The following is an 18,246-nucleotide window of genomic DNA, read 5'->3' as shown; positions in this document are numbered from 1 at the left end:
CCCCAAGGCCCTTTGCTTTGTTGGTCTTTCTGATGAACCTACCCAGGCTTCTGTGACTTCAGAACCTCTTGGCTATATTTATGTCATCATCATTTTAGCCACTGTCTATCCACTGCAGGATGAAGGCCTCTTCCACATATTTCCAAACAATACAGTCCTGAGCTCTCTTTTGCCAATTGGGCCTGCAATACTTGCTGATGTATTAATGTCATATTGGACTAAAAGGCTTTAAAAACTAGCTTGGCCATCATTAAAATATAGAGTAAAATATTTAGGCCTTCATACACACCAATTTTTCCTGTAAAACTATTCTCCCATATCAGCTTTCTATACTGTGTTTTCCCCACAAATGTGATTGCTCTCCCTACTTGTCTCCTTGTTGAACTAAAGCTCTTTCTCCTTATAGCAGGTGGCCTCATGTTTGGTTTTCTCTCTCCCATTTGCTTCATATGTATTCTGGATTTCACGTCTCAAATATAGCTAGTTGACATGGAATCCCTCCTTAAAATGCTTTCTCCTGCAATGGGAACAATCCACTTCAGGCAAACTTTCTTTAAGAGGCCCAGTGAAGAACGCTCAAGACTGCAGAATAATGACTTTTTTTTTTTAATGAATCTGATAAAAGTACTTTTTCTTACAACCAAAAGGGCTCAGTCAATGTGGGAGATATGGCTACATCACTATATAATAATAGAACATTAGGCTATTGGTCTGAGACAGGAGGGCTCCTCTTACGTCTTTATATGCAGTATTAGCTGTGCAAAGGTTTGAAGCTGTCTGAAGATGAGCTATTCTAGCTCAATAACTGACCTTCCTCTTCTGCAGCAGCTAGCAGTGTTCCTTAATGAGCTACTGCTTGACTTCTATGGATTGAAAAAGAACAAGCTATCCTAGGAAGGAGATGAAGAAGAGAATGTCCTCAGGCTGGAAATCCAAAAAGTATTATAGCTTGTATCTTGTTCACATCTAAATTATGCCTGGGGCAGAACACCATTAAACACAGAGACAACGGTGTATGTACTTTCATCACAAATGTTAGGGCAGCAGCCTCAAAGAGCCGTGTTTTATGCAGAATAAAACAGGAAGACATTCACTTTCGTAAATGATTCATATAACAATTTTTTGAATCTTCAGTTGCATTACTGTTAATATAAACTTTCTCTCAGACCTGTGAATTCTTATCTTTCTATAATCCCTATGTCTTTGGGGGTGGGGGGGTGGGGAGAGATATTCCTGTTACTCTGAAGCATCCTAGATCTTTCTTTCCTAATTAAATGTCATATAATGTTTTATATCTGTATTTGGGAAAGGAGTGTACCAAGGTTGCATGCCATCACTATATTTCTTTAACTTATGTACAAAATACATCAGGAAAAATGCTGGATTAGAAGAAATAGAAATTGGAATTATAATTGCTGGGAAGAAAAATAACAACCTCAAATCTGCTGAGCATATCCTTTGATGGCTGGAAGTGAAGAAGACTCTTTTACTAAAGGTGAAAGAAGAGAACACAAAATCTACTCTACTGCTCGATATTAAAGTAAAAACAAAACCAAAAACAAAACAAAGTTTATGTCAGCAATGCCAGCCCAATGAAAACAAAGGTGTTTCAAAGCTGTCAAAGAATTAACTCCCTTCAATCATATTTCAAAATCTATGTACTACTAAAACTCTCATGTGGGTTTGATATGTTAAAAATTTTAATTGGGAAAAAACTGAGCATAGGGCAAATTTTGTCAACAAAGGTACCTCAAATGGACAAACTTAGAGAATTATCATACTTGATAAATTGGTTGCTACTTAAGTGACATAGCACAGCTCCTGCTGTCAGGTGATTGTAGATGTTCTTCATTTTCAATGTTTCCTGAGAGCTTCCCAAAAGTCAATGGAGAACCAGGAAGGAACTGATATGATAGATGACACTCCTTGTCATCTTCCCACTAGCGTAGCCATTGCTTGTGGAAAACTCATAGGGTGAAGGTCAATGGAAAAATGGCACATCCTCCACCAGTTCCTCTGAACTCGAAACGTGCTGGACATTTGCACACTCCTTTGTTCCCTCATCTGATTCAAAGTAATAATCACATTATCTCTGATTTCAGCTAATCAGGGTTTCAGAGAACTGTGTCATTCAACATTGAGACACTTCTACCAGAAAGTAAAGGCTGTTTTATAGAACACAAGACCCAATCCATTAGATATTTACAGTTTTATAATAGAAACAGAAATGCATTTACTGGGCTATTTTTCACTTGTTCGTGGTATTCAAATGTTCATGTTCAACAATGTTTTAAAACTGTATTAAAAGTACATTATACTTGTAAATATCAAATATAATTTGATATTATATAATGTAGATCAACTTACTTCTCTGATAGACACATACAATCTCTCTCTCTCTCATCATAAACAGTATCTCCATATTATATGAAAAGTTGAGGATTATTGCCTGGCTGAAGCTATTCTACAAATTCTTTAGAATTCAATCTCATTTGTAGAAGCTATTCTATAAATTCTTTAGCTTTAAATCTCTACAGCTTTAGGTCCCTGCTTTTTTTTTTTACTGTATTATTAAAAGAAAGGAGCCAATACACATTCCATATGCATTTGATTTGTTGATTACTAGATTAGGAAGCTGATTCTAAAATAATATTTTAGGATTATTTCATCATTGGAAAACATAGAACTGTGACAGGAACAAATGTATTACCTGCACATTTGGTTCGGGTAATCAGTGGAGGGCCTGGCTGACCTGTGCCACCTTCTCCAGGCCTTGTTAGAAGAACACGAATCTCATACTCTGTGTCTGGGTCCAAATGCCACAGCTTATATGTCGGTGCATTGACAGCATGCGTTTCTGTCCAAGTTCCTGTTGTCATATGGTATTCCACCTCTTTTAGGATGATAGGTCCATCCCCAATAATGGAATTTGCATTCAGCTGAATGAGCAGATAGGTTGGTCCAACGCCAAGCAACTGTGGGGGAGCTATTGGCCTAGGAGGTTCTGTAAGATAGAACAAAAGCCAACTGAGTGAGAAAGATAATAAAACAGTAAGATAGTAAGCAAAAATCAAGTCAGAGATCAGAATCATAAAGATTGCACAATAACTATCATTCTAAGTAAATGGATGAATATTTAAACATAGCTTAGAAAGATTATTTATTGATTTATTTGATTTCTAAAGCCATCCTTCTCAGCAAGTGACTCTTATTGTTCTTAGTCAATAATATATAGACATATATCTGTATATGTGTGTATAGATAAACACACATATAAAAGTCAAAAATAAAATACAATCTCTGATTTCCTGCAAATGAGTAGCAATATTTTTTAAAAAGCGAGATTTATTAATGGAAAAATTAAGGAAACACATAAATTCCTAAATAGAATGAACCCAATAAGAGGCTTCATTTTTCATTACAAACATTTTCCAATTTAATTACGCCTAAAGCTAAAGTCAAGGTAAATAGGGCTTTCTCATTCGGATGGACTAGAGCAAAGCAAGTTCCAAAGCTGAAGAATTAACTAAGCAAAATGCCTATCCTACAACAAGTATTACAAACAATTTCCCGAGTCTGTTCTTTCTCTTAGAAAAAAGAGAATGCCATGGAACATTAGGTAGCTGTTTTATTTTATGTGAAAATATCATGGAACATTAAATAGTTGTTTTCTACAATATTAAAAAAGGAGTTCAAATGCTGCCTTGTGAAATACACCATGTCAGAGTAAAGCATCAAATTAGATGCTTTCTTTTTCCTGTAGATTAAATTCCTCAAAGTTTCATAGCTGCCTGGCCACCATTTACACTATATATTGTTTCAGATAATGACAATTACAAAGTATGTATGTCTCTAGATTTTTAATATCTAGCATATTATCTCTTAACATCCCATATGATTTCAATGACAATTTTCTACTACTGTTGTGAACAAGTTATTTTATTTGTTTACTATCGGCACATGAGTAAGAGGACTTTTGCCAAATTCAGCTTCGGTACCAATTGTACTCATTCCTTGATCGTAAAATCCTAATCCCTACTTTATCAGACAGGGTTGGCATGTTCTGGTCCCTATTATTTAAGTAATGTCATCCCATAAGACCTGGGAAGCGTGCTTCTGTTAGCACTACACTAGATAACATTATCTTCAAACATCAAAACAACACCTCTATACATGGATAACATCAGATGGAACACATAGAAATCAAATTGACTACATCATTGCTGAAAGAAGGCGAAATAACTTGATTATAGCATCAAAGACATGACTACATACTGACTGTGGAACAGATCATGAAATATTCATGTGAAGTTCCAAGTTAAGCTAAAGAAGAAGAAAGCCAACCAATTTTTATGATATGATCCTGAATCCCATTATTTTCAAGGAGAGTTTCAGGAATCACTTTAAAGACCTGAACCTCATTGATAGAAAACCAAAGGAATTATGGGATAAACATAAATAAAGTATTAAGGATTGATTTGTTGAGAGATTGCCAAAGATGAAGAAATAGAAGAAAGCAAACTCTCTTCCTGTATTTTCTCTCCCATCCACCTCTTCCTTCCTCCCTATTTTTCCCTTCCTCTCTCCTTCCCTTCCCTTTCCAGCAGATAGATAAATGACTGGTGTTAGGTTGGGAAGGACACAAAGGATTGTGAGACTGTCTGGAAACTGTCACAAGGTACTGAAAATGAAAATAATGTGAGTACAGCAGTAGCCCAGCAGCACTGCAACAGCCAACAGCATTGAAGCAAAGTTTCCCAACTTTCTCAAATTTCACTCCATTGGAAATCATGGCTCCCAGATTTTGGATACATTCTGTATCCAAATATCTTGGTTCAAAAATTGCTGCCCAATGCACTCTTTTGTTCAGGTAAGGGTTAGGATGAGAGTTTTAGTACTATTGAGGAATAGTATTATAGCTACAGATGACAAACAAATTAGCAATCTTTTTTTGCCAGGCTATATTAATCACCCTATAATCTAGTATTTTATGAAGAATAACAGACTGCTTATCTGATAAAAGATAAGAAGCATAAAAATCACCTGGATGTAGAGTTAAAGCTGCTAAACCTGCAGCTAAATTATATCTCCACTCTGAAGAAATATGAGTATGTCATCTGCAAACAGATTAATTACAAGATGCTTTGTTTTTATATTAGGATAAATATTTTAGCTGTTCAGAATATTCTGTGTTAACCCTTCTATAATGAGATCAAACAAAACAGAAATAAGGTTCCATATTTGTTAGGTGGATTTGTTAAGAGAAAAATTTCTATCCATTAATGCTATTTGCTGCTCAGGAATATACACAATTAATTATGCAAATGAACATAATACTTAAATCCCCCTTCCAATAACAATTTTTCAAGAAATGTAATTTCATTTCTATCAAATACTTCAAAATATCTAAAGGCTTCAGAATGGAGTGTTAATATATTTGGCATAATTTATTACACTGAACTGAAACTGGAGTCTTCTAAATCTTATTTGGGTTAGGAAGAATCAGAGGTCTTTGCCTTCGATGGGAAAAAAAACTGTGTCATTTTGTAAGAAATTCACTGCAAATAGATGAAGACTTTCTTGCAATGAAATACAAGGATGCTTACATTTTGCTTTAGGCTTGGCATTCTGGTTTATTAGTGTTATGAGAACAATTATTAAATGCATATTATCAAAAATCTAATGTTTTGGTCAAACAAGTTAGTAAGGGGTGTGACCAATGGAGCCAGATGAGGAATGAACTTGGCCTAGGCAATAATAATTACTGTGGGTTCCTTGATTAATTAATTGGTGCTGACTGATTGATAAGAGCCAGTATCAGTGGTGAAATTCAATTTTTTTTACTACCGGTTCTGTGGGCGTGGCTTGGTGGGCGTGGCAGGGAAAGGATACTGCAAAATCTCCATTCCGTCCCCACTCCTGGGGGGAAAATATTGCAAAATCTCCATTCCGACCCCACTCTGGAGCCAACCAGAGGTGGTATTTGCTGGTTCTCCGAACTGCTCAAAATTTATACTACCGGTACTCCAGAACCTGTCAGAACCTGCTGAATTTCACCCCTGGCCAGTATGTGTGTTGAGGTTAAGATGCTGGAGTCGAGAGACCCAAGTTCTAGTCCTCCTTCACCTCATTTAATGCCTCTGGGCCAATCATTGTCTCTGATTGGCCTCTTAGAATAGTGATAGTGGAAGAGTGAAAGAAGAAAAAAAGAAACACACAGAATGAATGAATGAATGAATGAATGAATAAATAAATAAATAAATGTGCCTCCCCCCCAATCATTCTTATTTCATTTGATAAAAGAAATTGCTGTTTTTCAAATAAAAAGATTTCAGAAAAATTCACATGAAAGCAGGGCTCTTAAATCTACCTTTATTCAAAGGTGGTCAAGGACTTTAGGATTTGTGTGTTCATATGTGAATGAGGAACAGAGTGAGGCAGAGAGACAGTTTTCCCCTTGTATCATCCTCTTTCTGCAGTATTTCTGGCTCTCAAATAATCGGAAGGGATTGCCTTCTATGGGTTTTTTCACAGAACACACACCATAGGCAGTGGCCTATCAATTTCATCAATTCAAAGATAACAACAAAAGGAAGAGAAACAAAAGGGGGAATGTAAGAATTGATTACACATATGAGGAAGTATAGTAATAAACTGGCTATTCATCAAATTTATCGATCAGAATTTTCTATTGAAATTGAACTGAAACAGTAGGCTGAAATTCCAGAAAAACAGAGAAAATGGGAAGAATAAAAACTCATTTCTTTCCCTCAGATCATACAGTTTATCGAAGAGAAAGCTTAATATACTTATTATTATAATATAAACTCATGTTTCAAAAAACACGATTTTCATATGATTCTTTAATGCTTCCTATTCCTGAGAGTACATACTCTCATTTCCATGCCCATTTTAATTTGCTCCATTTTGCAAGCTTTTAGAAGAGTACCGTATATAAAGTTTAGAAGTTGGGCTTTTAAAAATGGTAATATTGATTTTTAAAAATGATAATATTGAATCTTATGGAAAAAGCTATGAATTAGCAAAGCTAATACATTGCTACATACAGGTTTTTTCCTTAGGCTGAAAGCAAAGCGTATACATAGTTGTATATACATTTATTTTCAGCTTCCTGAAGGCGTTTATAAAGGGATGCATGATAAAATCCCTTCATGTACCCATAAATTATACATTATTTTTTAACTAGTTATCAAATTAATCAGCAATTGTTTTGCAGCATCATTAATATTCTTCATAACAGAATGTACTGTCAGAGCCAGAGGAATGGTGCAGCCTCCCAAAGTATACTAAATGACATGGAGTCCCAACGTACCAGATAAATTTTTGGTTACCTAATTAACTTTTGTCTTAATGAATCTCATTCCTTATTCTACAACTAGAACAATCAAATATTCCCTAATTGCCATTTCAGTGCTACAGAGTTTACTTCTAGGCTGCAAGTAATCTGTAAACTTTTTGCATCAAGATTAGGGGCTAAAATACAGATGGCCCAAAATTAGTTTCATGCTGGATTATTTTTCAGATGGCTACATAACAACTTAAGGATAGGTTTGAATAATGAGATAAGAGACTCAACTTCAACTTTTACTTTGTTATTCAAGGACTGATGGTATAATTAAAAATTTCATATTAATTTCTGAAATTATATATGACGAGATGGAAGCAAGGAGGGATATGAATGTATCACAAATCAAACTAGTGATCAAGGACATCAATATGGTTTAGACAGAAATGTTGGGTAGGTTAACTTAGTTTGTTGATACTTGGGTTAAAATTGACAAGCTTACAAAGGAAGACAAAGCTTGGTCAGCAGGAATTTGTAGAAACACTAATATGCTTTTAATACCATGCTTTTAATAATATGCTTTTAATAATATGCTTTTAATACCGTGTTTCCCTGAAAATAAGACCCTATCTTCTTTTTTTTTGAACCCTGAAATAAGTGCTTGGCCTTATTGCCATGCACTCAAAAGCCTGATTGGACTTATTATCAGGGATGTCTTATTTTGGGGAAAACAGGGTAGGTCAGTGCAAAACAAATGCAATATTGACTTTTGAGTTTAGCTTCCATTCATTTTTTCACAAAAAATGAAATGAGTTATAGTGCATGTGCTATGGTCTGTTAGTGGACAAGTAACCCACACCTTGGCCTTAATTATTCCTAAAACTCTTTAAAGAGTTTGTTAATCTCACATATAGTCTTTACGGCTGGACTTCCAGTGACGTGAGACATGCTAGCACTTTCATTTTCTTCTCTCTCTGCAGATTGCATGGGTATTTTATCCCAAAAGGCAGCTGGATGTGAAATAAAGATTGACAGAATTCTTTCTGGAAGAAAGAAAATATCTAGAGGTTGATCATGTGAACTTTGGCCACCTGATTTTTGGGAACAGGCAGCAGAAACTGTTGTTTTTGTAGCCACTTATTATCAGCTGGGAGTTGTGAATTCCATAATACCCTGGGCTGCAAATGCAGCTTCCCTGGACTCAAGGCTAAACCACATCTTTTAAATTATTTTGGAGTTAATTTTTTCAACTGCTTCTTTAAGACTGAAGAGCCTTCAGCATTAAAAGCTTACAAGTTGCTGGGTGCGTCTCACTTTAGTCCATTTAAAAGAAAGGATCCTACATGTTTCAGCTTTGTAATATCTTTATTAATTCATTTATTTATTTTGTAATTTTTGCAATATATTGCAAAGGGGTAACTTTAGATCTAAGAATTGATCTTCTCATGTGGGAAAAATCTATATTGTTTTCATTTCAATGTAAAATAAGACTTTGAAGATTAATTACTAAAACACATGATAGCTACTTTAAAGGAAATTTTTGTTCTGTATGTAGAATAATAATAATAATAATAATAATAATAATAATAATAATAATAATAATAATAATAATAATAATAATAATAATAATTTTATTTCTATACTGCCCTTCTCCCGAAGGACTCAGGGCGGTGTACAGCCTGTTTAAAAAACACAAACAAAACAACAATATAAAATTTAAAATAATTAAATAAAGTGGCTCAGATTTAAAACCCCAATAAATTTAAATATCCCAATTTAAAAGCTATTGTGTTGTTAGTCCGGCCTGGCGGAATAATAGGGTCTTCAGTGCGCAGCGAAACGCCCGGAGATCGGAGATCTTACGAATTTCCGGGGGCAGTTCGTTCCACAGGGATGGGGCTCCCACAGAGAAGGCCCTCCCCCTGGGCGCCGCCAGTCGACATAACTTGGTTGACGGCACCCTGAGGAGACCCTCTCTATGGGAACGGACTGGTCGGTGGGAGGCTATTGGTGGCAGGAGACGGTCTCGGAGGTACCCGGGTGCCATGGAGTGCTTTAAAGGTGGTAACTAACACCTTGAATCGCACCCGGAAGACCACTGGGAGCCAGTGCAGCTCGCGCAGGAGGGGTGTCACATGGGCACAACAAGTTGCGCCCATAACCACCCGCGCGGCAGCATTCTGGACCAGTTGGAGCCTCCGAGTGCTCTTCAAGGGGAGCCCCATGTAGAGAGCATTACAATAGTCCAACCGGGAAGTAACAAGGGCATGAGTCTTAACTGGAAGTAGAAGTTTTTATTGAAGAAGATCAAACTCAGTGGTGGGATTCAGCCAGTTTGCACCAGTTCGGGAGAACCGGCTGTTAACTTTCTGAGCAGTTTGTTGAACTGGTTGTTGGAAGAAATCCTTAGGGCAGAAAACCGGTTGTTAAATTATTTGAATCCCACCACTGATCAAACTCCTTTGAAGATAACCAAAATGGGTTTTAAGGTAGGCTTAAAAATATAACTTGCAAGAAAGAGATGGAAATTCTGGATCTGCAAGTGGAATCGGATGATCATTTAAAAACTAAAAAAAAAAAGACATATAAATAATATCCCAATAGTATCCCAAAAGTAAACGATCATTTAAATTGAAATATAAGAGACTTATTAGGGTTCCTTCATAGAAAGTATAAATGGACTTGAGTAAAAATGGTGAGAACTTCAAGAGAAGAGGAAAAAGGAGTTAAGAGTTTATCTATGGGATCTAAGGACAATTGGGAAGAGTGGGGGGGGGGAACCAGGAAACTGGTTTATTTACCTGGTTTAAATAATGAGTTGCTAACTTTGGTGATGTTTAATGGTTATCTAGATTGGACAGTTTCTTGTTTGGAAATGTTCAATGGTGGAATAGATTAGTTTGTAATTTGGCTATATATGAGCTATGGTGGTGCAGTGGTTAGAATGCAGTACTGCAAGATACTTCTGCTGACTGCAGTTCAGCAGTTCAATTCTCATGGTTGACTCAGCCTTCCATCCTTCCGAGGTGAGTAAAATGAGGACCCAGATTGTTGGGGGGAATATGCTGACTCTGTAAAATGCTTAGAGAGGCTGTAAAGCACCGTGAAGTGGTAGATATATCTAAATGCTATTGCTATATGCACAAGGAGTTATTATTTCTAGTAATGTTTAATAGTTTTCATTTTTATTTATTTTTTTGGTAATGCTTAATTGTTAAGAGAGGAATGAGGGGATTTACACTAAATGGAAAGAGGGATTAGGTTGTCCGGCATTTGTTAAATTTTCACTGGATCTTTGAGGATCAATAAGGAGAGCTGAAGATATAGAGATGAGTTTATAGAAAATGAGGTGAGGTATGAAATGGAAGATTTATCTGGTTGTAATTTAAGAGACAGCAGTAAATTGTTACTGTTGAATATGCCTGCTGGGGATGAAGGAGGCAGATGCTTTTTCTTATTATCTTTGATGGGAGGAATTTGTCTTTCTTTTGTCTACACTTTGTGTGTGTGTGTGTGTGTGTGTGTGTGTGTGTGTGTGTGTGTGTGTGTTCATTTCTTAGGTTTCACTGATAATTTTATATGTTTAATATAATTATTAATAACATTATTGATAAAAAAGAAAACATGCATAGAAGCATAAATCATTTCTAAAAGCCCATTAGAGAACCTCCATCCAATTTCCCTATAAATATAAGGCTATGATAACTTTGTCTGGAGAAAGAGAGTCATAGCTCAAAATACCTTGATGGTACTTTGGTGAGGAAAATGGCTGTTTTCCAAAACCAACAAAAACGAATTATCCACCACGTATCGTGTCTACTGAAGCCACTTCCACTCAGCAAACTGGGTAAAGCACCTCTTCACATCATCAGGCATAGGAACAAAAAGCAGCGGGAAAGACTACTACCATAAAAAAAAAGAGGACAATGCTATAGCTTTGCTTCTGCCTATTCACTTTTCATATCCCAAGTGAATGTTATTTGCAGAAGCATCTGCCCAAAATAATTACTTTCCAATTAGGAAAGTATTCAGTAATATTGCAATATGCCTATAAAGCACAAGCAGAATTTTGCTCTACTATCTTCTTAAACGAATACAAGGAATTTTACTTCATTACAATTGCAGAACTGCTTTACATCCAGAAATGTAGATTACTTTTAATTACAAATCGGTGCAAATGTTTTATTTTGCTGTTAGACTTTGTTTCTATTGTCAGCATAAATGGATTTTTTTCCCGATGCTAAGCATTTTACATTCTAAAAACTCTCATAATTCAAAGGAGTTGAATGATTAAAGATTCTATCCCCTACACACACACACACACACACACACACACATCAAACAATAAAAACACCAATTAAAATAAACAAATCCTTTTTTTGGAAACTAGAGCTAATATATTCCTCCTCCCCACCCACATTTCTTTTTCTCTATACAGATTTAGTTCTTCATCTCTCTCTCAAGAGTCTCTCTCTCACTCTCTCTTTCAAGACTCTCTCTCTCTCTCTCTCTCTCTCTCTCTCTGTGTGTGTGTGTGTGTGTGTGTGTGTGTGTGTGTGTGTGAGAGAGAGAGAGAGAGAGAGAGAGAGAGAGAGAGAGAGAGAGAGAGAGAGAGAGACTGGAACATAATACATCATCCTTTATTTTAGGATGTAGACAGTATACAGTAGTATATTCATCATGAGTTGAATGATCCATACCAGCTACCTCTGAATACAGTACTGTATATGATTGGACATTGTAATTTGTGTACATCCTAAATGGACAGTATTCCAAATCCAGCCTCTGAAATCAGGATTATATTGCACTGACCGGTGCCAATATTTTACCCTTAATACCAGCTAACAAGATATCTGTGCCAGACCTCTAGGTATAATAAATAATCGAGCAGCTGAAACTGAACCTAGAAACAACCTCAAATAGCCCATCAATGTGCTATTTTATAAGTAACATTAACAGGGTCATGATTAGTCATTTCCTGTGAATGATTAAAGAACCAAATTCTTTCAAAATCCTTGAAAGATCTGTACTGGTTGAGCCTTGTGACATCTCTTTCAAAATTGTTCTCAAACAGAACAAGTGCCCAGAGGATTGAAGGTTACCAATATATCACAAATCACCTTATTTCATCCTAGGAGGAAAAAAATAATTATATCTGCAAAGAATGATATGAGCCACATTTTAGATATAATACCCAATTATCCGTTTCATTTTAATTTATACATGCTGGGTGAGATCATTTATCATGTTTCATGAGAATGTCCAGGAAGCACACACAGCCAATTTGGATAGGTAGCAAATTACTCACCGTATTAACATAAGCTTATAAGATCACATCAACAAGTACTGTGCATAAATGAGATAATTACATTTACAATGAGCAGAAATGTTTGAGATGCCGAAATAATGGTCTCCTAATTGAACATTGTGGTTTGCTTTCTTAACTATAGTAATTTAGATCCAGTAATCAAGAATTACTGTGCTGCTGGAATACCAGCCAGGTATCACTGCAGGGCTCTGAATCTGGAGATGAATCTTTTATCATCAAGTCTTCCTTCTCGCCACCAAGTCATCCATCATGTTTCTGAGACAGCTTGGAATGATAGTGCTGGACCTTCACATTACTGCTCCTTGAACTCCATCTCATCCATCTTTTGCATCATGCCTGATTTGCAGCAAAGTATCATCTCCCTGCTGCAAAACCAGGTGTGAACCCAATCATGCCTCTAACCTAGAGTGCCACTCTAATAGTAATTGATTTTTTTTAGAGCTACACTCAGAACTTGGAAATCCCATCTTTGGGAATTCATAAAGGGACATGATAAAAAATGCGATTGCTTCAGAGAACTCAAATCTATTTATTTATTTGCTTCTCTTCTTTAAATATAAATGTTACTGGTGTTTGTTTTGGATTCGTCTCAGATATGCCCACACATGGAAAATTGCAAATATTCTCTGTGCATAGACATACAGTATTATTTTAGAAACACTTCAAATTAAACAGAATACCTTTAGACATTTAAATTAATATATTTAATATGTATTCACCCTGTGCACCAAAAGTGGATCTTATTATTAACCCCTAGTTCATCATTCAAATAAAATCTGTTTCAAAATCTCCACTGACAATATCCATTCAAGATTAAGAATAGTAATTCAGTTTCATCTGAATACAGCTATAAAAAATTAATAAATCAAAATGATCAAAATGCCCCAGTGGCAGATTGGAATTCTGTTTCCAATTCAAATTCTCTTTAATACATGGCTTCACTGACATCTTGCATTTTCTCATATCTAGGCTGAATTCCGAATGGGTTCTGCTTTCTGCTGTTTACCAAGCATCGGGCAACCAATCTAGTTATCCAATCTCTTCTCAGCAATCCAATGCAACCCTTGAGAGATGTCAGACTTGGTAGATTTTTCTCTTGTACTCATCAGTGAATGGCAAACAAAAATCAAATATTATGAAAACCTCCCTTCTGAACTCATTAGAACAGAATATTCTGATTTTATATTTCTGCCCAAGGATTTCTTTTTATACAATATTAACAAAAGAAAAGTCTTTGAAGGGCTAATTAAGAGCTGCATCCTATTTTGAGATAAATCCAGGATTTCTGTTTCAAAACATCTAATAAACATAGCATGTTTTCCTGCCCAATACATACAATCTGAGCAGAGTATTAATACAGTCAGTGTGCCATTTTATCTAAAAAAGAACCTTTTCATGAAAACCTTCAATAAGAACATATCTATTTTAGATTTTAAAATAATATCCTGTTTCTCTGAAAATAAGACCCAACCGGAAAATAAGTCCTAGCATGATTTTTCAGGATGCTCGTAATATAAGCCCTACCCCCCCCCCATAAGCCTCAGTTAAGATTGTCAGCCAGATGGGTACATTTAGTATCATATTTTCCCCAAAATAAGATCTAACCAGTAAATAAGCCCTAATGCGTCTTTTGGAGCAAAAATTAATATAAGACCCAGTCTTATTTTTGGGGAAACACGATCTGGGATGATGAACTCAAAAATATGTTCTATCATCAGGTCACTATGGATGACAAACTTCTTTCTGCAGTTGATTAAATTTGCAGAGATATTAGGATCCAAACTCTTTTTAACTCTAGAAAAGACAAGAAACTGAGCCTGAGATAATGAATTCTTGATTTGCGAGAATTATTAACGCAATCTCTCCATTTTGGAATTATTTTTGTGACCAAAACAATAAGACAGAACTGAGTAGAAATGGTTTTATTATTAATATCTGTTCCAGATGTTTCTGCCATTGCTGTGAATAATTAGTAGCCTATCTGCTACTATCACAGAGCATTTGGAAGGAGACCATCCATCTTTTGATTAATTTAGAAATGTGTTTACTATGATATATTGTGAATATCAAAATAGAGAAAGTACACCCAGACTCATAGATCTGAATTAGATATACATAATTGCTCCTAGAATCTATCTTCTGATACTTGATTAAACAATGACAATGACAGATAAAGAATAGGAACACTTAAAGGAAAAACATCTCCTTAAGTAAACAGATAAAAGACAAATTCAATTTTATATTTTTGCCCTTTTACAAACTTAGCAAATGTAAGCAATTTGAATTACTCAGATGGTATAATATTTGATGTTTTCTTCATGACCATTAGAATTGATAGAAATAATACTGCCTCTATTCCTCATCATTTCCATGCTTTTCCAAAACATCAACATCTGTTACTAAAAGCCGTAGGATTAATTTTTAAATAAAACCTGCATATATTTCAAAATTAATCCTTAAAATTTTTAAAATTAAAATACATACTGTTTTTATTTAAAAATTAATTTTATAAAAATAGTGTTTAAAATGTAATACAAAATATGAAAATATGAAAATATGAAAAAAAAATATGTAAATAAGTAAAGAAATATTAGGAGACCTTTTCAATCATGTTTTATTAATAAGAAAAAATTCTCTTGAGGAAAAGATGGTGTCTGGCACCAGTTCATCAATGCTCAAGAATATAATCTATAATTTGTACCACTGTTTTACTGACATGCCACATTTTTAGGAAACATATCAGAGAGACCCAGCATGCAGTAGTGGTTAATGTCTGGGACTACGAGGGGGAGGCCCAGGTTCCAGGCCACCATCAGCTCATTGAATGACTTTGGAGCAGTCACTCTCTCTCCTAGTTTATCCTATCCTACTAGTTTAGCCTATCCTTAATACTGTATGGATGAAATTAATGGAGATCCTCTTGTAAGCTCCCTTAAGTTCCAGGAGGTACAGCAGGCTAAAAACCAATCAGTTCAACTATGAAGATGCAATTTCCTACAGCATTTGACAACTTTCTTCAGACAACAAAAAGGACATAATTTGATGTGTACTGCAGGGGTGGTATTCACTTACCTTCACTACCGGTTTGCAAATGTGAGCGTGCTTCCGCACATACATGCAGGGTCTTCCGCGCATGCGCAAAGCATCAGAAACAAGACGTGATGACATCTCGGTGGATGGGCGGAGCCTACCGCAGCCACCACTACCGGTTCCCCCGAACTGGATAGAACCAGCTGAATACCACCAATGGTGTACTGTTGTCAGTGAAACTAAGGTTTGGTTTTTACTCCACCATTTTCTGATGGACTTCACTTTTTAGAGCTACTATTGAAATGGACAACAGTAAGCATCATTCAGTATATGTATGTTTGCCACCTCTGTTTCCTGACACTTATGATTTCTCGGTTATAAATGTAAAAATATATAAACTAATTTTTCTTTCAATTATGTCTTTTTATTCTAACATTTTAGCCTGTTCATTTTCTATCTTCTGCTGGGTTACCAATATTAAGTGTTAAACTACATCTTCTGACCATATATTCCTGGCAACAGAACAGAGCCAATTTTAATCTAGTTTATCAACAGCTGGTCTTATTCATCTCACATTCATTAAAACCTAGAAGTGTCAAGATTTGTCTTCTACAACTTGAAGATAGTCTTATTAGTCAAAATGATATAGAAGCAATACTCAAGACATGACAAAATAAATTGCATTTCATTGTATCATGTTTTTCCCCCCCTACAGTTGAGGGATCACATAGATCAAGATTCATCAGTATGAGAATTCAGCACTGAAATTTTTGTTTGTTCCAAATAGCAATAGAAAGTCCTTAAGCATGCCTTGTCACTTTGGGTTTAGAAAGGAATGCACTAATAAACTCTTACCCCCGGTCATTTTTGACTATGGGCAACACTATGCCAGCTTTTATTAAAGGCAATACATATCACTGGCCCAAAAATTTCCTTTAAAATTACCATCTTTTGTGTCCATAGAATACGACATTGGCGTTAAAGTGCCATTAAGATATAGGTCCTGTCATTGTGCTTAATTTTCAGCACAATTTTAACACTGGGGAAGCTTTCTCCCCAGGGTATGTTTTTGACTAATGAGGCTTGTTTGATGGTTAACGAAACAAACAAGAAGAAAACACTTTCACTGGGTATTGCTTGTGAAATAATATAGTAAGCACAACACTCTACATCCTCCAGCTATGAACTCATACTCCCAGGATTTTAGGTACAGAATTTAAAATAAAGGGTACATCTAGCAATTATTTTCCATTAATTTTTATCTACAACCCAATATAAGAATCATCTATATAACTGTGAGGTTTATAATAGCATGATTTAGTAGTCCACCCTCTCTGTGGAAGCTTATTGGTTGTCTTTGGGTCCATTGCTCTGTCTCAGCCCAACCTATTTTTGGAGGGCTGGTTGTGGAGAAAAGTGAGAGGAGCTGCTTTGAGCTTCTGATGGAATATCAATCAAATAAATTAATGGTAAAATATAAAGGGATCATGTCTGAGAAATCTAAGAAACCCTTACCTCGAACAATAAGTTGAGCAAAGTTGGAAACTCCAGATCCTCTCTCAGACTGAGTAACACAACGATATAAATCCTGATCTGTTTTTGTTACTTCCTGAAGTTTAAAGGTAGCAGCAAAACGTCTGTGATTTATGTTTTTTGTTTGGGCCACTGGAATATCTTCTCCATTGCGTCTCTGAAAACAATAAAACTCAGGGTTAAAAAGGCTGGATGATGTTGACATATGACATATCTGCTTGGAACAGTTAAAATACTAAAAGAAAAATGACTGTGTAGTTAATTCCATTCATCAAAATATAGCTTCACAATGTTTGAAAAAACACTTCCTGACCTTCTATTATGTTTGTTTACCTATGTTATTTTAAAATATGCCTTTTCTGAGTAAGGGTGACAACCATTAAACACCATTTAAATAATTGTATTTCAATTCCGGATTGCTATGACGGTCAACATAAATGAGGGAAAAGAGCAGTGATGAGGGCATGAGTGTGGTGTTGCACATAGTCAATTAACATACTTCTCCTCTGTTCAGGAGTTGGAATTTCACAATTTCACAGAGGTTTTTGTACACAATGTCACCTAGTAAGACTGACACAATGGTTTTTTTTAAGAATAGTAGAATTACTGTAGGAAAGAAAGTTGGGTTGCTGCAGAATGGACATTAGTCTTGGCGCATTCAACGAACAGCAGAACAGCCAGAATATCAAAGAATCTCCTCTGAAAGGCCAGAAAGTACTGCCTGAAGTCATGGGGTTCTGAAACATTCAGTTCTGAATTGTTTCCTTTATGTGGATCAGTGTCCTGGGCTTGATAGTTTTGAAAACCTCCAGTGTCGTGTTTTGAGCATCATGGCATATGCCCTTCTTGATAGCATCCATACTATCTCCAAATTAAATGAAAATCTTTGCACTGGTCAGTATTGAAGTTATTGTAACAATAAAACAAAAATGAAAAGTAGCTTAACAAAATTAAATAGTTTATGTTTAGCAAGTCTCAAAAGATATTAGAGTTTCTTTCTGAAATTTCAAAAGATTTGGGCAGTAACATCAAATCTTTTGGGCTATAA

The 18,246-nt window shown here is 35.6% G+C and overlaps 1 protein-coding gene across 2 annotated transcripts in view; it reads right to left on the bottom strand.

Moving 5' to 3' along the window:
- The window catches only part of PTPRK (protein tyrosine phosphatase receptor type K), a 376,839-nt gene that overhangs the window by 159,801 nt on the left and 198,792 nt on the right, over positions 1–18,246 (bottom strand). For both annotated transcript variants that reach the window (XM_070932720.1, XM_070932721.1), the window contains exons 6-7: positions 17,181–17,355; positions 2,711–3,004 (exon numbers count right to left, since the gene is read on the bottom strand). In XM_070932720.1, coding sequence (XP_070788821.1) covers positions 2,711–3,004; positions 17,181–17,355 — 469 coding nt within the window. The remainder of the gene's footprint in view (positions 1–2,710; positions 3,005–17,180; positions 17,356–18,246) is intronic.

Source organism: Pituophis catenifer, unplaced genomic scaffold (genome assembly GCF_029215685.1).
Source record: "Pituophis catenifer annectens isolate HBS135680 unplaced genomic scaffold, rPitCat1.0.hap2 SCAF_1, whole genome shotgun sequence".
Taxonomy (NCBI): Eukaryota; Metazoa; Chordata; class Lepidosauria; order Squamata; family Colubridae; genus Pituophis; species Pituophis catenifer.
This window is presented reverse-complemented; position numbering and strand designations above follow the sequence as displayed.